The 22,966-nt window shown below is 43.7% G+C and overlaps 1 protein-coding gene and 2 long non-coding RNA genes across 4 annotated transcripts in view; 2 read left to right on the top strand and 1 right to left on the bottom strand.

Moving 5' to 3' along the window:
- LOC118378090 (eukaryotic translation initiation factor 4E type 2-like) overlaps positions 1-22,966 on the top strand; it is a 31,628-nt gene that overhangs the window by 6,428 nt on the left and 2,234 nt on the right. Inside the window, exons 4-7 of the mRNA XM_052458964.1 lie at positions 4,822-4,926; positions 12,436-12,484; positions 14,577-14,680; positions 18,674-18,810. Of these exons, the coding sequence (XP_052314924.1) occupies positions 4,822-4,926; positions 12,436-12,484; positions 14,577-14,680; positions 18,674-18,810 (395 nt within the window). The remainder of the gene's footprint in view (positions 1-4,821; positions 4,927-12,435; positions 12,485-14,576; positions 14,681-18,673; positions 18,811-22,966) is intronic.
- Positions 5,093-9,289, top strand: LOC127906597 (uncharacterized). Of its 2 annotated transcripts, XR_008062008.1 has the most exons (4): positions 5,093-5,366; positions 6,853-6,905; positions 6,961-7,177; positions 7,392-9,289. It is a non-coding gene; the product is annotated as an uncharacterized LOC127906597 (long non-coding RNA). The 2 variants fall into 2 exon arrangements; XR_008062009.1 differs by lacking the exons at positions 5,093-5,366; positions 6,961-7,177 and having other exon boundaries at positions 6,742-6,905; positions 7,337-9,289.
- Positions 18,757-22,951, bottom strand: LOC127906598 (uncharacterized). The gene is made up of 3 exons (XR_008062010.1): positions 22,824-22,951; positions 19,098-19,217; positions 18,757-18,903 (listed from the first exon to the last, which is right to left on the bottom strand). It is a non-coding gene; the product is annotated as an uncharacterized LOC127906598 (long non-coding RNA).

Genomic DNA, 22,966 nt, shown 5'->3' with positions numbered 1-22,966 from the left:
ACACACTACTAACACACACCGGTCAGTACACACCACTAACACACATCGTATACAAACACACCACTAACACACATCATATATACACTACTAACACACCACCACTAACACACATCATATATACACACACACACACACCACTAACACACATCACACACACACACTACTAACACACATCATATATACACACACACACTACTAACACACACCACTAACACACATCACACACACACACTACTAACACACATCATATATACACACACACACTACTAACACACATCACACACTACTAACACACATCATATATACACACACACACTACTAACACACACCACTAACACACATCACACACACACACTACTAACACACATCATATATACACACACACACACACACTACTAACACGCATCGGTCAGTACACACCACTAACACACATCACACACACTACTAACACACACACTACTAACACACACACTACTAACACACACACTACTAACACACACACTACTAACACACACTACTAACACACACACTACTAACACACACTACTAACACACATCATATATACACACACACACACTACTAACACACACACTACTAACACACACTACTAACACACACACTACTAACACACATCATATACACACACACACACACACACACACACACACACACACACCACTAACACACACACTACTAACACACACTACTACACACACACACACACACACACACACACACACACACACACACACACACACACTACTAACACACACACTACTAACACACACTACTAACACACACACTACTAACACACACTACTAACACACACACCACTAACACATATCATATATACACACACACACACACACCACTAACACACATCATATATACACACACACACACACACTACTAACACACATCATATATACACACACACTACTAACACACACTACTAACACACATCATATATATATACACACACACACACACACACACACACACACACACACTACTAACACACCACTACTAACACGCATCGGTCAGTACACACACTACTAACACCCATCATATATACACACACACACACACTACTAACACTCATCATATACACACACTACTAACACAGCACTAACACACATCATATATACACACACACTAACACACACTACTAACACACCACTACTAACACACACTACTAACACACACCACTAACACACATCATATATACACACACACACACTACTAACACTCATCATATACACACACTACTAACACACACACTACTAACACACATCGGTCAGTACACACACTACTAACACACATCGGTCAGTACACACACTACTAACACACATCATATATACACACACACACACACACACACTACTAACACTCATCATATACACATACTACTAACACACCACTAACACACATCATATATACACACACACACACACACACACACACACACACACACACTACTAACACTCATCATATACACACACTACTAACACGCATCGGTCAGTACACACACTACTAACACGCACACACACACACACTACTAACACGCATCGGTCAGTACATCATACACACACCACCAACACGCATCATATACACACACCACTAACACTCATCATATACACACACACCCACACCACTAACACGCATCACATACACACACACTACTAACACGCACACACACACACACTACTAACACGCATCGGTCAGTACATCATACACACACCACCAACACGCATCATATACACACACCACTAACACGCATCACATACACACACCACTAACACGCATCATATACACACACCACTAACACGCATCACACACACACCACTAACACGCATCACACACACACCACTAACACGCATCACACACACACCACTAACACGCATCACACACACACCACTAACACGCATCACACACACACCACTAACACGCATCATATACACACACCACTAACACTCATCATATACACACACCACTAACACGCATCACACACACACCACTAACACGCATCATATACACACACCACTAACACTCATCATATACACACACCACTAACACGCATCACATACATACACACACACCACCACCAACACGCATCATATACACACACCACTAACATGCATCACATACACACACCACTAACACGCATCACACACACACCACTAACACGCATCACACACACACCACTAACACGCATCACATACACACACACCACCACCAACACGCATCATATACACACACCACTAACACTCATCATATACACACACCACTAACACGCATCACACACACACCACTAACACGCATCATATACACACACCACTAACACTCATCATATACACACACCATTAACACGCATCACATACATACACACACACCACCACCAACACGCATCATATACACACACCACCAACACGCATCACACACACACCACCAACACGCATCATATACACACACCACCAACACGCATCACACACACACCACTAACACGCATCATATACACACACCACTAACACGCATCACATACACACACCACTAACACGCATCATATACACACACCACTAACACTCATCATATACACACACCACTAACACGCATCACATACACACACCATTAACACGCATCACATACACACACACCACCACCAACACGCATCATATACACACACCACCAACACGCATCATATACACACACCACTAACACGCATCACATACACACACCACCAACACGCATCACATACACACACACCACCACCAACACGCATCACATACACACACCACCAACACGCATCACATACACACACCACTAACACGCATCACATACACACACCACTAACACGCATCACATACACACACCACTAACACGCATCACATACACACACCACTAACACGCATCACATACACACACCACTAACACGCATCACATACACACACCACCAACACGCATCACATACACACACCACCAACACGCATCACATACACACACCACTAACACGCATCACATACACACACCACTAACACGCATCACATACACACACCACTAACACGCATCACATACACACACCACTAACACGCATCATATACACACACACCACCACTAACACGCATCACATACACACACCACCAACACGCATCACATACACACACCACCAACACGCATCACATACACACACCACTAACACGCATCCTTCTGTAGCTCAGTTGGTAGAGCATGGCGCTTGTAACGCCAGGGTAGTGGGTTCGATTCCCGGGACCACCCATACGTAGAATGTATGCACACATGACTGTAAGTCGCTTTGGATAAAAGCGTCTGCTAAATGGCATATATTATTATTATTATTATCACATACACACACCACTAACACATTTACATTTACATTTAAGTCATTTAGCAGACGCTCTTATCCAGAGCGACTTACAAATTGACACGCATCACATACACACACCACCACTAACACGCATCATATACACACACCACCACTAACACGCATCACATACACACACCACCACTAACACGCATCATATACACACACACACCACTAACACGCATCATACACACACACCACCACTAACACGCATCACATACACACACCACCAACACGCATCACATACACACACCACCAACACGCATCACATACATACACCACTAACACGCATCACATACACACACCACTAACACGCATCACATACACACACCACTAACACGCATCACATACACACACCACTAACACGCATCATATACACACACCACTATCACGCATCACATACACACACTACTAACACGCATCACATACACACACCACTAACACGCATCATATACACACACCACTAACACGCATCACATACACACACCACCACTAACACGCATCATATACACACACACCACCACTAACACGCATCACATACACACACCACCACTAACACGCATCATATACACACACACACCACTAACACGCATCATATACACACACCACTATCACGCATCACATACACACACTACTAACACGCATCACATACACACACCACTAACACGCATCATATACACACACCACTAACACGCATCACACACACACCACTAACACGCATCACATACACACACCACCAACACGCATCACATACATACACCACTAACACGCATCACATACACACACCACTAACACGCATCACATACACACACCACTAACACGCATCACATACACACACCACTAACACGCATCACATACACACACCACTAACACGCATCATATACACACACCACTATCACGCATCACATACACACACTACTAACACGCATCACATACACACACCACTAACACGCATCACATACACACACCACTAACACGCATCACATACACACACCACTAACACGCATCACATACACACACCACTAACACGCATCACATACACACACACCACCACCAACACGCATCACATACACACACCACTAACACGCATCACATACACACACCACTAACACGCATCACATACACACACCACTAACACGCATCACATACACACACCACTAACACGCATCACATACACACACCACTAACACGCATCACATACACACACCACTAACACGCATCACATACACACACCACTAACACGCATCATATACACACACCACCAACACGCATCACACACACACCACCACCAACACGCATCACATACACACACCACTAACACGCATCACATACACACACCACTAACACGCATCATATACACACACCACTAACACGCATCGTGTACACACACACATACACGCATCATGTACTTGATGTTATCTTGTGCTGTGATTGGTTGCCAGGTGGAGCAGTTCTGGAAGTTCTACAGTCACCTGGTGCGACCGGGAGATCTGACTGGCCACTCTGACTTCCACCTGTTTAAAGAGGGAATCAAACCCATGTGGGAGGTAACATGTCTATATACACATTATATTATTATTATATATGGGTATAATGTGGGAGGTAACATGTCTATATATACATTATATTATTATTATATATGGGTATAATGTGGGAGGTAACATGTCTATATATACATTATATTATTATTATATATGGGTATAATGTGGGAGGTAACATGTCTATATATACATTATATTATTATTATATATGGGTATAATGTGGGAGGTAACATGTCTATATACACATTATATTATTATTATATATGGGTATAATGTGGGAGGTAACATGTCTATATATACATTATATTATTATTATATATGGGTATAATGTGGGAGGTAACATGTCTATATATACATTATATTATTATTATATATGGGTATAATGTGGGAGGTAACATGTCTATATACACATTATATTATTATTATATATGGGTATAATGTGGGAGGTAACATGTCTATATACACATTATATTATTATTATATATGGGTATAATGTGGGAGGTAACATGTCTATATACACATTATATTATTATTATATATGGGTATAATGTGGGAGGTAACATGTCTATATACACATTATATTATTATTATATATGGGTATAATGTGGGAGGTAACATGTCTATATACACATTATATTATTATTATATATGGGTATAATGTGGGAGGTAACATGTCTATATACACATTATATATGGGTATAATGTGGGAGGTAACATGTCTATATACACATTATATTATTATTATATATGGGTATAATGTGGGAGGTAACATGTCTATATATACATTATATTATTATTATATATGGGTATAATGTGGGAGGTAACATGTAGATATATACACATTATATTATTATTATATATGGGTATAATGTGGGAGGTAACATGTCTATATACACATTATATTATTATTATATATGGGTATAATGTGGGAGGTAACATGTCTATATACACATTATATTATTATTATATATGGGTATAATGTGGGAGGTAACATGTCTATATACACATTATATTATTATTATATATGGGTATAATGTGGGAGGTAACATGTCTATATACACATTATATTATTATTATATATGGGTATAATGTGGGAGGTAACATGTCTATATACACATTATATTATTATTATATATGGGTATAATGTGGGAGGTACCATGTCTATATACACATTATATTATTATTATATATGGGTATAATGTGGGAGGTAACATGTCTATATACACATTATATTATTATTATATATGGGTATAATGTGGGAGGTAACATGTCTATATACACATTATATTATTATTATATATGGGTATAATGTGGGAGGTAACATGTAGATATATACACATTATATTATTATTATATATGGGTATAATGTGGGAGGTAACATGTAGATATATACACATTATATTATTATTATATATGGGTATAATGTGGGAGGTAACATGTAGATATATACACATTATATTATTATTATATATGGGTATAATGTGGGAGGTAACATGTCTATATACACATTATATTATTATTATATATGGGTATAATGTGGGAGGTAACATGTCTATATACACATTATATTATTATTATATATGGGTATAATGTGGGAGGTAACATGTAGATATATACACATTATATTATTATTATATATGGGTATAATGTGGGAGGTAACATGTAGATATATACACATTATATTATTATTATATATGGGTATAATGTGGGAGGTAACATGTCTATATACACATTATATTATTATTATATATGGGTATAATGTGGGAGGTAACATGTAGATATATACATTATATTATTATTATATATGGGTATAATGTGGGAGGTAACATGTCTATATACACATTATATTATTATTATATATGGGTATAATGTGGGAGGTAACATGTCTATATACACATTATATTATTATTATATATGGGTATAATGTGGGAGGTAACATGTCTATATACACATTATATTATTATTATATGGGTATAATGTGGGAGGTAACATGTCTATATATACATTATATTATTATTATATATGGGTATAATGTGGGAGGTAACATGTCTATATACACATTATATTATTATTATATATGGGTATAATGTGGGAGGTAACATGTCTATATACACATTATATTATTATTATATATGGGTATAATGTGGGAGGTAACATGTCTATATACACATTATATTATTATTATATATGGGTATAATGTGGGAGGTAACATGTCTATATACACATTATATTATTATATATGGGTATAATGTGGGAGGTAACATGTCTATATATACATTATATTATTATATATGGGTATAATGTGGGAGGTAACATGTCTATATACACATTATATTATTATTATATATGGGTATAATGTGGGAGGTAACATGTCTATATACACATTATATTATTATATATGGGTATAATGTGGGAGGTAACATGTCTATATACACATTATATTATTATTATATATGGGTATAATGTGGGAGGTAACATGTCTATATACACATTATATTATTATTATATATGGGTATAATGTGGGAGGTAACATGTCTATATATACATTATATTATTATTATATATGGGTATAATGTGGGAGGTAACATGTAGATACAGTGCAATCAAAGTATTCAGACCCCTTGACTTTTTCCACATTTTGTTATGTTACAGCCTTATTCTAAAATGGATTCTTCTTTTTCTATCTACACACAATAGCCCATAATGACAAAGCGAAAATAGGTTTTTAACCCATACCCTTTGATATGAGACTCGAAAATGAGCTCAGGTTCATCCTGTTTCCATTGATCATTCTTGAGATGTTTCTACAACTTGATTGGAGTTCACCTGTGGTAAATTCAATTGATTGGACATGATTTAGAAAGGAACACACCTGTCTATACAAGGTCCCACAGTTGACAGTGCATGTCAGAGCAAAAACCAAGCCGTGAGGTTGAAGGAATTGTCTGTAGAGCGCTGAGACAGGATTGTGTCGAGGCACAGATCTGGGAAAGGGTACCAAAAAATGGCTGTAGCATTGAAGGTCCCCAAGAACACAGTGGCCTCCGTAATTCTTAAATGGAGGAGTTTGGAACCAGCGAAACTCTTCCTGGAGCTGGCCTGCCGGCCAAACTGAGCAATCGGGGGAGAAAGGCCTTGGTCAGGGAGGTGACCAAGAACCCAATGGTCACTCTGACAGAGCTCTAAAGTTCCTCTGTGGAGATGGGAGAACCTTCCAGAAGGACAACCATCTCTGCAGCACTCCACCAATCAGGCCTTTATGGTAGAGAGGCCAGACGGAAGCCACTCCTCCGTAAAAGGCACATGACAGCCCGTTTGGTGTTTGCCAAAAAGCACCTAAAGGACTCAGACCATGAGAAACAAGATTCTCTGGTGAACTCTTTGGCCTGAATGCCAAGCTTCACGTCTGGAGGAAACCTGGCACCATCCCTATGGTGAAGCATGGTGGTGGCAGCATCATACTGTGGGAATGTTTTTTAGTCGCAGAGACTGGGAGACGAGTCAGGATAGAGGGAAAGATGAACGGAGCAAAGTACAGAGAGATCGTTGATGAAAACCTGCTCCTGAGCGCTCAGGACATCAGACTTGGTAGAAGGTTCACCTTCCAACAGGACAATGACCCTAAGCACACAGCCAAGACAACGCAGGAGTGGCTTCGGGACACGTCTCTGAATGTCCTTGAGTGGCCCAGCCAGAGCCCGGACGTGAACCCGATCGAACATCTCTGAAGAGACCTGAAAATAGCTGTGCAGCGACGCTCCCCATCCAATCTGACAGAGCTTGAGAGGATCTGCAGAGAAGAATGGGAGAAACTATACAACTACAGGTGTGCCAAGCTTGTAGTCTCAAGCTATTTTTTATTATTATTTTTTATTATTATTAGTCTCAAGCTCTGTTGTACCAAAGACTCAAGGCTGTAATCGCTGCCAAAGGTGCTTCAAAGTACTGAGTAAAGAGTCTGAATACTTATGTAAATGGAGTAGTTCAGTTTTCTTTTTAATAAATTAGAAATGTCTAAACCTGTTTTTGCTTTGTCGTTATTTGGTATTGTGTGTAGATTGAGGGGGAAACAATTTAATCCATTTTAGAATAAAGCTGTAACCTACACACTACCCCATAAGACTTAGGGTAAAAACAGGTTCGGGCGAAAACAGGTTCGGGCGAAAACAGGTTCGGGCGAAAACAGGTTCGGGCGAAAACAGGTTCGGGCGAAAACAGGTTCGGGCGAAAACAGGTGAGGGCGAAAACAGGTGAGGGCGAAAACAGGTGAGGGCGAAAACAGGTGAGGGCGAAAACAGGTGAGGGCGAAAACAGGTGAGGGCGAAAACAGGTGAGGGCGAAAACAGGTGAGGGCGAAAACAGGTTTGGGTTAGGGCGAAAACAGGTTCGGATTAGGGCGAAAACAGGTTCGGGTAAAAACAGGTTTTAGACATTAAAGATAAAAAGATAGAAATGTGACATTTAAATAAGTATTCAGACCCGTTACTCAGTACTTTGTTGAAGAACCTTTGGCAGCGATTACAGACTCGCGTTTTCGTGGTTATGATCAGTGGTTTAAATTACCACAAAAAACCTGCTTAAGTACAGATACTTTAAAGTACTTCTTAACAGACTACAAACCATTACAGACAACAAGGGAAGCACAGCCGAGAGCTGCCCAGTGACACGAGCCTACCAAGCGAGCTAAACTACTTTAATGCTTGCTTCGAGGCAAATAACACGGAAACATGCATGAGAGCACCAGATGTTCCAGAAGACTGTGTTCACGCTCTCTGCAGCCGATGTAAGACCTAAACAGGTCGTCATTCACAAGGCCGCAGGGCCAGACTGATTACCAGGACGTGTACTGCGATGTGAGCATGTGCTGACAAGTGTCTGGCAAGTGTCTTCAGTGACATTTTGAACCTCTCCCTGTCTGAGTCTGTAATACCAATATGTTTCAAGCAGACCACCATAGTCTCTGTGCCCAAGAACACTAAGGTAACCTGCCTAAATGACTACCTACCCGTAGCACTCACATCTGTAGCCATGAAGTGCTTTGAAAGCCTGGTCATGGCTCACATCAACACCATCATCCCAGAAGCCCTAGTCCCACTACAATATGCATACCGCCCCAACAGATCCACAGATGATGCAATCTCCACACTGCCCTTTCCCACCTGGATATGTGAGAATGTTATTTATTGACTACAGCTCAGTGTTCAACACCATAGTGCCCTCAAAGCTCATTACTAAGCCAAGGACCCTGGGACTAAACAGCTCCCTCTGCAACTGGATCCTGGACTTCCTGACAGGCCGCCCCCAGGTGGTAAGGGTAGGATTCAACACATCCGCCACACTGATCCTCAACACAGGTGCCCCTCAGGTGTAAGTGCTCAGTCCCCTCCTGTACTCCCTGTTCACCCACGACTGCACGGCCAGGCACGACTCCCAACACCATCATTAAGTTTGCAGAAGATACAACAGTGGTAGGGCTGATCACGGACAACAACGAGACCGCCTATAGGGAGGAGGTGTTTAATTATTTCTTACTTTTATTTCTTATTCATATTATTACTTTTTTGAAACTGCATTGTTGGTTAGGGGCTCGTAACTAAGCATTTCACTGTAAGGTCTGCTACAGCTGTTGTATTCAGCGCATGTGACTAATAAAATTAGATTTAAAATTAGATTTACTTTACTGTTTATATTTTTGAAAACTTTTACTCCACTACATTCCTAAAGAAAATAATGTACTTTTTACTCCATACGTGGATGCACCTGAGCTCAGTTTCCAGTGTCATAGGAAAGGGTCTGATTTCATGTCAATAAGGTTTTTCTGTTTTTTTATGATTTAGCAAAAATGTCTCAACCTGTTTTTGCTTTGTCATTATGGGGTATTGTGATGTCATTATGGGGTATTGTGATGTCATTATGGGGTATTGTGATGTCATTATGGGGTATTGTGTGTAGATTGAGGATTTTTTATTTAATCTATTTTCGAATAAGACTGTAACGTAACAGAATGTGGAGAAGGGGTCTGAATACTTTCTGAGGGCAAACTCAATGTGTAAACTAGAGAGATAAGATGGATTGTAATTACTGTTCTACAACATTATCTCTCTAGACAAATGCCTCCTATTCAACCTTTATGCAATTATTCTTGTCCTCAGATACAGGCCCCCTTCCCCTCTGCCCAAATACAATGCACATAGACCATTCCCATCCAACCCATAACACAATAATTACTACTGCTAGGCTACTTATAACCATATTCAAACTGGCTTAAGTCAGTCTCCAACAGTATTCACTGTATGTGATGTATGTAAGATGGTCAAGTCAGGCCATTAGCATGGTCGCATCCCATCCACTATAACCATACCTTTTGGCATGTACAGTTGAAGTCGGAAGTTTACATACACTTAGGTTGGAGTCATTAAAACACATTTTTCAACCACTCCACAAATTTCTCGTTAACCAACTATAGTTTTGGCAAGTCGGTTAGGACATCTACTTTGTCCATGACACAAGTAATTTTTCCAACAATTGTTTACAGACAGATTATTTCACTTATAATTCACTCTATCACAATTCTAGTGCCTTTAAACAGCTTGGAAAATTCCAGAAAATGATGTCATGGCTTTAGAAGCTTCTGATAGGCTAATTGACATAATTTGAGTCAATTGGAGGTGTACCTGTGTATTTATTTCAAGACCTAGCTTCAAACTCGTAAACCGCCGTAAAAAAGCCAGTCTGCGGTTTGCAACTGTACGTAGGGACAAAGATCGTACTTTTTGGAGAAATGTCCTCTGGTCTGATGGATCAAAAATAGAACTGTTTGGCCATAATGACCATCGTTATGTTTGGAGGAAAAAGGGGGAGGCTTGCAAGCTGTGTGGAGCACAGGGGTGGTAGCATCATGTTGTGGGGGTGCTTTGTGGATATTTTGAAGCAACATCTCAAGACATCAGTCAGGAAGTTAAAGCTTGGTCACAAATGGGTCTTCCAAATGGACAATGACCCCAAGCATACTTCCTAAGTTGTGGCAAAATGGCTTAAGAACACCAAAGTCAAGGTATTGGAGTGGCCATCACAAAGCCCTGACCTCAATCCCATACAAAATGTGTGGGCAGAACTGAAAAAGTGTGTGTGAGCAAGGAAGCCTACAAACCTGACTCAGCTACACCAGCTCTGTCAGGAGGAATGAGCAAAAATTCACCCAACTTGTTGTGGGAAGCTTGTGGACGGCTACCCGAAACGATTGACCCAAGTTAAACCATTTAAAGGCAATGCTACCAAATAGTAATTTAGAATGTGATGATAGATGATAGAAATAAAAGTTGAAATAAATAATTATCTATTATTATTCTGGCATTTCACATTCTTAAAATAAAGTGGTGATCCTAACTGACCTAAAACAGGGAATTTTTACTAGGATTACATGTCAGGAATTGTGAAAAACTGAGTTTAAATATATTTGGCTGAGGTGTATGTAAACATCCGACTTCAACTGTATCTTTGTGTGTAACCCTCCAGGATGAAGCTAATAAGAACGGTGGGAAGTGGATTATCAGGCTGCGGAAAGGTCTGTTTTTATTACTATTATTACTAAACCTCCCTTTTTTAAACGTCGACTTTGGGCAAAAACACCAAAATAACAACTTAACTGATCAGTGCTCCACATAGCTTCTTGGGGCCAAAGGTTGTTTTAGCAGCGCCATTGAGGGCTTCTGCCATTTTAAAGTAGTCAACTGGGTTGGGATTCCTATGGGTTGTAGCATCAATGGTGCTGCCCATGATGTCACAGACACTAATGGCACAGATATAAAGATGAGTCCTCTATCAATCGCTATGATGTACCATCATACCAGGTCATTTAATACTGAAAAATAAAATAATTGATAAATAAAATATTTAACTAGAAGTGCCTTTTTATTCCGATCTCTACAGCTTCGATCTAAAAACAAATCCTTTGAAATGACATCAACACATACTGGAGGAGTTACTGGCTAGCTACAGTGGCCAGTCGTCAGTCACGGCGCGCATGACCAGAATGCCACATCAATGAAGCACCAAAGACCCCATTTCAATTAAAACATTTAGAAAGTCGCGGAGTTGGACCGTTTTTCCTGACCATTCTAAACCTCCCTTTAACATTCTAAACCTCCCTTTAACATTCTAAACCTCCCTTTAACATTCTAAATCCCCCTTTAACATTCTAAATCCCCCTTTAACATTCTAAACCTCCCTTTAACATTCTAAACCTCCCTTTAACATTCTAAATCCCCCTTTAACATTCTAAACCTCCCTTTAACATTCTAAATCCCCTTTAACATTCTAAATCCCCCTTTAACATTCTAAACCTCGCTTTAACATTCTAAATCCCCTTTAACATTCTAAATCCCCCTTTAACATTCTAAACCTCCCTTTAACATTCTAAATCCCCATTTAACATTCTAAACCTCCCTTTAACATTCTAAATCCCCTTTAACATTCTAAATCCCCCTTTAACATTCTAAACCTCCCTTTAACATTCTAAATCCCCTTTAACATTCTAAATCCCCCTTTAACATTCTAAACCTCCCTTTAACATTCTAAATCCCCTTTAACATTCTAAACCTCCCTTTAACATTCTAAACCTCCCTTTAATGTTCTAAATGTAATTTTTAAAATTGTAAATGTCACCTTTATTTAACTAGGCAAGTTAAGAACTATTATTTACAATGACTCCCTACACCAGCCAAACCCGGACGACGCGGGGCCAATTGTGCGCTGCTTAAAGGGGCTCCCAATCACGGCCGGTTGTGATACAGCCTGGATTCAAACCAGGGTATCTGTAGTGATGCCTCTAGCACTGAGATGCAGTAACTTAGACCTTCTGCGCCACTCGGGAGCCCAAACATCCTTCTAACATTCTTAAACCTCCTATTTGCATTCTAAGCTCTTCTTTAAACCTGCCTTTTAATATTGTTCTTATTGTATTGTTGAGAACATTATTCTGGCCATATTGTTGTTGTTGACAGGTCTGGCCAGCAGGTTCTGGGAGAATATTATTCTGGCCATGTTGTTAATATTGTTGTTGTTGACAGGTCTGGCCAGCAGGTTCTGGGAGAACATTATTCTGGCCATGTTGTTAATATTGTTGTTGTTGACAGGTCTGGCCAGCAGGTTCTGGGAGAACATTATTCTGGCCATGTTGTTAATATTGTTGTTGTTGACAGGTCTGGCCAGCAGGTTCTGGGAGAACATTATTCTGGCCATGTTGTTAATATTGTTGTTGTTGACAGGTCTGGCCAGCAGGTTCTGGGAGAACATTATTCTGGCCATGTTAATATTGTTGTTGTTGACAGGTCTGGCCAGCAGGTTCTGGGAGAACATTATTCTGGCCATGTTGTTAATATTGTTGTTGTTGACAGGTCTGGCCAGCAGGTTCTGGGAGAACATTATTCTGGCCATGTTGTTAATATTGTTGTTGTTGACAGGTCTGGCCAGCAGGTTCTGGGAGAACATTATTCTGGCCATGTTGTTAATATTGTTGTTGTTGACAGGTCTGGCCAGCAGGTTCTGGGAGAACATTATTCTGGCCATGTTGTTAATATTGTTGTTGACAGGTCTGGCCAGCAGGTTCTGGGAGAACATTATTCTGGCCATGTTGTTAATATTGTTGTTGTTGACAGGTCTGGCCAGCAGGTTCTGGGAGAACATTATTCTGGCCATGTTGGGAGAACAATTCATGGTGGGAGAGGAGATCTGTGGGGTGGTGGTCTCTATACGGTTCCAGGTATACACACACACACACACACACGCATACACACACACACACACACACACACACACACACACACACACACACACACACACACACACACACACACACACACACACACACACACACACACACACACACACACACACACACACACACACACACACACACACAGGCTGAATCTCTTGGGCCCTAAGCCCTTTATCGATTGGCCACTTGCTGATAGTGATCACTACACTTTGAGACGATGCCCAGTTGACGTCCCACTTGTCATTATAAAAACATTCTAAATTCATTCGTGGGCATTATCTCCAGCGACTTGCCTTGTAACATGACTCGCTATGAAACACGGGCACTTGGGACAACGTACTCATTCCAGGGTTTTTCTTTATTTTTACTATTGTCTACTTTGTAGAATAATAGTGAAGATATCAACTCTATGAATTAACATATGGAACCATGTAGTAACCAAAGAAGTGTTAAACAAATCCAAATATATTTGAGATTCTTCAAAGTAGCCACCCTTTGCCTTGATGACAGCGTTGCACACTCTTGGCATTCTCTCAACCAGCTTCATGAGGTAGTCACCTGGAATGCATTTCAATTAACAGGTTTCCTTGTTACTTTGTGGAATTTATTTCCTTAATGTGTTTGAGCCATTCAGTTGTGTTGTGACAAGGTAGCCTTATTTGGTAAAAGACCAAGTCCATATTATGGCAAGAACAGCTCAAATAAGCAAAGAGAAACGACAGTTGATCATTACTTTAAGACACGAAGCTCAGTCAATCCAGAAAATGTCAAGAGCTTTGAAAGTTTCTTCAAGTGAAGCCACAAAAAACATCAAGCCCTATGATGAAACTGGCTCTCAGGAAAGGAAGACCCAGAGTTCCCTCTGCTGCAGGGAGACCCAGAGTTCCCTCTGCTGCAGGGAGACCCAGAGTTCCCTCTGCTGCAGGGAGACCCAGAGTTCCCCCTGCTGCAGGGAGACCCAGAGTTCCCCCTGCTGCAGGGAGACCCAGAGTTCCCCCTGCTGCAGGGAGACCCAGAGTTCCCCCTGCTGCAGGGAGACCCAGAGTTCCCCCTGCTGCAGGGAGACCCAGAGTTCCCCCTGCTGCAGGGAGACCCAGAGTTATCAGCCTCAGAAATTGCAGTCCAAATAAATGCTTCACAGAGTTCAAGTAACAGACACATCTCAACATCAACTGTTCAGAGGACACTACGTGAATCAGGACTTCATGGTCAAATTGCTGCAAAGAAACCACTACTAAAGGACACCAATAAGAAGAAGAGAAATGCTTGGGTCAAGAAACACAAGCAATGGACATTCGATTGGTGAAAATCTGTCCTTTTGGTCTGATGAGTCCAAATTTGAGAGTTTTGGTTCCAACCGCCTTGTCTTTGTGAGACACACAGTAGGTGAACGGATGATCTCCGCATGTGTGGTTCCCACCGTGAAGCATGGAGGAGGAGGTGTGATGGTGTGTGGTTCCCACTGTGAAGCTTGGAGGAGGAGGTGTGGGGGTGTGTGGTTCCCACCATGAAGCATGGAGGAGGAGGTGTGATGGTGTGTGGTTCCCACCGGGAAGCTTGGTGGTATGGGGGTGCATTGCTGGTGACACTGTCTGCGATTTATATAGAATTCAGGGCACTTTTAACCAGCATGGCTACCACAGCATTCTGCAGAGATACTCCATCCCATCTGGTTTGGGCTTAACCAGCATGGCTACCACAGCATTCTGCAGAGATACTCCATCCCATCTGGTTTGGGCTTAACCAGCATGGCTACCACAGCATTCTGCAGAGATACTCCATCCCATCTGGTTTGGGCTTAACCAGCATGGCTACCACAGCATTCTGCAGAGATACTCCATCCCATCTGGTTTGGGCTTAACCAGCATGGCTACCACAGCATTCTGCAGAGATACTCCATCCCATCTGGTTTGGGCTTAACCAGCATGGCTACCACAGCATTCTGCAGAGATTCTCCATCCCATCTGGTTTGGGCTTAGTGGGACTATCATTTGTTTTTCAACAGGACAATGACCCAAATCTCACCTCCAGGCTGTGGAAGGGCTATTTGACCAAAGAGAGTGATGGACTGCTAATGTACGTAGGAATATGACGAGGCTGGTTCAGGCTTACAGCTAGCTAGCAAGCTAATGTAATGGACAGGTTTTCGTGTACATTGATCACCAATACAGCTCATTCAAGCACTAAACTCCTTAGCTAGATGAAGAGTTGCTAAGGCCTCGGTAACTTGTTTACTGTTGACTTATTTGACTATTTTTGAGGGCAAAGTAGTTGTGACTAAGTGAAGTGGAGCCCTCGATGACTCCAAAGGCTGCAGTGGAGCCCTCGATGACTCCAAAGGCTGCAGTGGAGCCCTCGATGACTCCAAAGGCTGCAGTGGAGCCCTCGATGACTCCAAAGGCTGCAGTGGAGCCCTCGATGACTCCAAAGGCTGCAGTGGAGCCCTCGATGACTCCAAAGGCTGCAGTGGAGCCCCCGATGACTCCAAAGGCTGCAGTGGAGCCCCCGATGACTCCAAAGGCTGCAGTGGATGACTCCCTGCAGTGGAGCCTCGATGACTCCAAAGGCTGCAGTGGAGGAACCCTCAGTGGATGACTCCAAAGGCTGCAGTGGAGCCCTCGATGACTCCAAAGGCTGCAGTGGAGCCCTCGATGACTCCAAAGGCTGCAGTGGAGCCCTCGATGACTCCAAAGGCTGCAGTGGAGCCCTCGATGACTCCAAAGGCTGCAGTGGAGCCCTCGATGACTCCAAAGGCTGCAGGGAGCCCTCGATGACTCCAAAGGCTGCAGTGGAGCCCTCGATGACTCCAAAGGCTGCAGGGGAGCCCCGATGACTCCAAAGGCTGCAGTGGAGCCCTCGATGACTCCAAAGGCTGCAGTGGAGCCCTCGATGACTCCAAAGGCTGCAGTGGAGGATGACTCCAAAGGCTGCAGTGGAGCCCCGATGACTCCAAAGGCTGCAGTGATGACTCCAAAGGCTGCAGTGGAGCCCTCGATGACTCCAAAGGCTGCAGTGGGAGCCCTCGATGACTCCAAAGGCTGCAGTGGAGCCCTCGATGACTCCAAAGGCTGCAGTGGAGACTCCAAAGGCTGCAGTGGAGCCCTCGATGACTCCAAAGGCTGCAGTGGAGCCCTCGATGACTCCAAAGGCTGCAGTGGAGCCCTCGATGACTCCAAAGGCTGCAGTGGAGCCCTCGATGACTCCAAAGGCTGCAGTGGAGCCCTCGATGACTCCAAAGGCTGCAGTGGAGCCCTCGATGACTCCAAAGGCTGCAGTGGAGCCCTCGATGACTCCAAAGGCTGCAGGGGAGCCCTCGATGACTCCAAAGGCTGCAGTGGAGCCCTCGATGACTCCAAAGGCTGCAGTGGAGCCCTCGATGACTCCAAAGGCTGCAGTGGAGCCCTCGATGACTCCAAAGGCTGCAGTGGAGCCCTCGATGACTCCAAAGGCTGCAGTGGAGCCCTCGATGACTCCAAAGGCTGCAGTGGGCTGCAGCGGAGCCCCCCTCGATGACTCCAATGACTCCAAAGGCTGCAGTGGAGCCCTCGATGACTCCAAAGGCTGCAGTGGAGCCCTCGATGACTCCAAAGGCTGCAGTGGAGCCCTCGATGACTCCAAAGGCTGCAGTGGAGCCCTCGATGACTCCAAAGGCTGCAGTGGAGCCCCTCAAAGGCTGCAGTGGAGCCCTCAAAGGCTGCAGTGGAGCCCGATGACCAAAGGCTGCAGTGGAGCCCTCGATGACTCCAAAGGCTGCAGTGGAGCCCTCGATGACTCCAAAGGCTGCAGTGGAGCCCTCGATGACTCCAAAGGCTGCAGTGGAGCCCTCGATGACTCCACAACTATTTGAGATTGACTGAACACGCATATCGAGTGTTCAAAGTGTTCGGTTTGAGATTCAGCCTCACTCTGTCTGTCTGTCTGTCTGTCTGTCTGTCTGTCTGTCTGTCTGTCTGTCTGTCTGTCTGTCTGTCTGTCTAGGAAGACATCTTGTCTATATGGAATAAGACGGCCAGCGATCAGGTGACGACATCTAGAATCCGAGACACTCTTCGACGCGTCCTGAACCTCCCTCCCAACACCATCATGGAGTACAAGACACACAACGACAGCCTCAAGTACGATTCACACACACACTCCCACCTAACACCATCATGGAGTACAAGACACACAACGACAGCCTCAAGTACGATTCACACACACACTCCCACCTAACACCATCGTGGAGTACAACACACAACGACAGCCTCAAGTACGATTCACACACACACTCCCACCTAACACCATCGTGGACACACAACGACAGCCTCAAGTACGATTCACACACACACTCCCACCTAACACCATCGTGGAGTACAACACACAACGACAGCCTCAAGTACGATTCACACACACACACTCCCACCTAACACCATCGTGGACACACAACGACAGCCTCAAGTACGATTCACACACACACTCCCACCTAACACCATCGTGGACACACAACGACAGCCTCAAGTACGATTCACACACACACTCCCACCTAACACCGTCATGGACACACAACTTGGGAACTTCCGGCGCCGACTGAGATGGCCGCCTCGCTTCACGTTCTAGGAAACTATGCAGTTTTTGTTTTTTACGTGTTATTTCTTACATTAGTACCCCAGGTCATCTTAGGTTTCATTACATACAGTCGAGAAGAACTACTGAATATAAGATCAGCGTCAACTCACCATCAGTACGACCAAGAATATGTTTTCCGCGAAACGAATCCTGTGTTCTGCCTTACAAACAGGACAACGGAATGGATCGCTTGCAGCGACCCAAGGAAACGACTACGAAAAGAGGAAACGGCGGTGTTCTGGTCAGACTCCGAAAAAAGGGCACATCGCGCACCACTTCCCAGTATTCTTCTTGCCAATGTCCAGTCTCTCGACAACAAGGTTGATGAAATCCGAGCAAGGGTGGCATTCCAGAGGGACATCAGAGACTGTAACGTTCTTTTGCTTTACGGAAACATGGCTTACTGGGAAGACGCTATCCAGGGCGGTGCAGCCAACGGGTTTCTCCACGCATCGCGCGGACAGAAACAAACATCTCTCTGGTAAGAAGAGTGGCGGGGCGTATGCCTCATGACTAACGGGACATGGTGTGATGAAGGAAACATACAGGAACTCAAATCCTTCTGTTCACCTGATTTAGAATTCCTCACAATCAAATGTAGACCGCATTATCTTCCAAGAGAATTCTCTTCGATTATAATCACAGCCGTATATATCCCCCAAGCAGACACATCGATGGCTCTGAACGAACTTTATTTAACTCTTTGCAAACTGGAAAACATTTATCCGGAGGCTGCATTCATTGTAGCTGGGGATTTTAACAAAGCCAATCTGAAAACAAGACTCCCTAAATTTTATCAGCATATCGATTGCGCAACCAGGGGTGGTAAAACCTTGGATCATTGTTACTCTAACTTCCGCGACGCATATAAGGCCCTGCCCCGCCCCCTTCGGAAAAGCTGACCACGACTCCATTTTGCTGATCCCTGCCTACAGGCAGAAATTAAAACAAGAGGCTCCCACGCTGAGGTCTGTCCAACGCTGGTCAGACCAAGCTGACTCTACACTCCAAGACTGCTTCCATCACGTGGACTGGGACATGTTTCGTATTGCGTCAGATGGGAATATTGACGAATACGCTGATTCGGTGTGCGAGTTCATTAGAACGTGCGTCGAAGATGTCGTTCCCATAGCAACGATAAAAACATTCCCTAACCAGAAACCGTGGATTGATGGCAGCATTCGCGTGAAACTGAAAGCGCGAACCACTGCTTTTAATCAGGGCAAGGTGTCTGGCAACATGACTGAATACAAACAGTGCAGCTATTCCTCCGCAAGGCTATTAAACACGCTAAGCGTCAGTACAGAGACAAAGTGGAATCTCAATTCAACGGCTCAGACACAAGAGGCATGTGGCAGGGTCTACAGTCAATCACGGACTACAAGATGAAATCCAGCCCAGTCACGGACCAGGATGTCTTGCTCCCAGGCAGACTAAATAACTTTTTTTTGCCCGCTTTGAGGACAATACAGTGCCACTGACACGGCCTGCAACGGAAACATGCGGTCTCTCCTTCACTGCAGCCGAGGTGAGTAAGACATTTAAACGTGTTAACCCTCGCAAGGCTGCAGGCCCAGACGGCATCCCCAGCCGCGCCTCAGAGCATGCGCAGACCAGCTGGCGGTGTGTTTACGGACATATTCAATCAATCCCTATACCAGTCTGCTGTTCCCACATGCTTCAAGAGGGCCACCATTGTTCCTGTTCCCAAGAAAGCTAAGGTAACTGAGCTAGCGACTACCGCCCGTAGCACTCACTTCCGTCATCATGAAGTGCTTTGAGAGACTAGTCAAGGACCATATCACCTCCACCCTACCTGACACCCTAGACCCACTCCAATTTGCTTACCGCCCAAATAGGTCCACAGACGATGCAATCTCAACCACACTGCACACTGCACTAACCCACCTGGACAAGAGGAATACCTATGTGAGAATGCTGTTCATCGACTACAGCTCGGCATTCAACACCATAGTACCCTCCAAGCTCGTCATCAAGCTCGAGACCTGGGTCTCGACCCCGCCCTGTGCAACTGGGTACTGGACTTCCTGACGGGCCGCCCCCAGGTGGTGAGGGTAGGCAACAACATCTCCTCCCCGCTGATCCTCAACACGGGGGCCCCACAAGGGTGCGTTCTGAGCCCTCTCCTGTACTCCCTGTTCACCCACGACTGCGTGGCCACGCACGCCTCCAACTCAATCATCAAGTTTGCGGACGACACAACAGTGGTAGGCTTGATTACCAACAACGACGAGACGGCCTACAGGGAGGGAGGTGAGGGCCCTCGGAGTGTGGTGTCAGGAAAATAACCTCACACTCAACGTCAACAAAACTAAGGAGATGATTGTGGACTTCAGGAAACAGCAGAGGGAACACCCCTATCCACATCGATGGAACAGTAGTGGAGAGGGTAGCTAGTTTTAAGTTCCTCGGCATACACATCACAGACAATCTGAATTGGTCCACTCACACTGACAGCGTCGTGAAGAAGGCGCAGCAGCGCCTATTCAACCTCAGGAGGCTGAAGAAATTCGGCTTGTCACCAAAAGCACTCACAAACTTCTACAGATGCACAATCGAGAGCATCCTGGCGGGCTGTATCACCGCCTGGTACGGCAACTGCTCCGCCCTCAACCGTAAGGCTCTCCAGAGGGTAGTGAGGACTGCACAACGCATCACCGGGGGCAAACTACCTGCCCTCCAGGACACCTACACCACCCGTTGTTACAGGAAGGCCATAAAGATCATCAAGGACATCAACCACCCGAACCACTGCCTGTTCACCCCGCTATCATCCAGAAGGCGAGGTCAGTACAGGTGCATCAAAGCTGGGACCGAGAGACTGAAAAACAGCTTCTATCTCAAGGCCATCAGACTGTTAAACAGCCACCACTAACAGTGAGTGGCTGCTGCCAACACACTGTCATTGACACTGACCCAACTCCAGCCATTTTAATAATGGGAATTGATGGGAATTATGTAAATATATCACTAGCCACTTTAAACAATGCTACCTTATATAATGTTACTTACCCTACATTATTCATCTCATATGCATATGTATATACTGTACTCTACATCATCGACTGCATCCTTATGTAACACATGTATCACTAGCCACTTTAACTATGCCACTTTGTTTACTTTGTCTACACACTCATCTCATATGTATATACTGTACTCGATACCATCTACTGTATGCTGCTCTGTACCATCACTCATTCATATATCCTTATGTACATATTCCTTATCCCCTTACACTGTGTATAAGACAGTAGTTTTGGAATTGTTAGTTAGATTACTTGTTGGTTATCACTGCATTGTCGGAACTAGAAGCACAAGCATTTCGCTACACTCGCATTTAACATCTGCTAACCATGTGTATGTGACAAATAAAATTTGATTTGATTTGATTTGACAACGACAGCCTCAAGTACGATTCACACACACACTCCCACCTAACACCATCGTGAGTACAACACACAACGACAGCCTCAAGTACGATTCACACACACACTCCCACCTAACACCATCGTGGAGTACAACACACAACGACAGCCTCAAGTACGATTCACACACACACACTCCCACCTAACACCATCATGGACACACAACGACAGCCTCAAGTACGATTCACACACACACTCCCACCATCGTGGACACACG

The sequence above is a fragment of the Oncorhynchus keta genome, chromosome 13 (genome assembly GCF_023373465.1).
Source record: "Oncorhynchus keta strain PuntledgeMale-10-30-2019 chromosome 13, Oket_V2, whole genome shotgun sequence".
NCBI lineage: Eukaryota > Metazoa > Chordata > Actinopteri > Salmoniformes > Salmonidae > Oncorhynchus > Oncorhynchus keta.
Note: the sequence above shows the minus strand (reverse complement) of the source record. Positions and strands in the feature narration are given on the sequence as shown.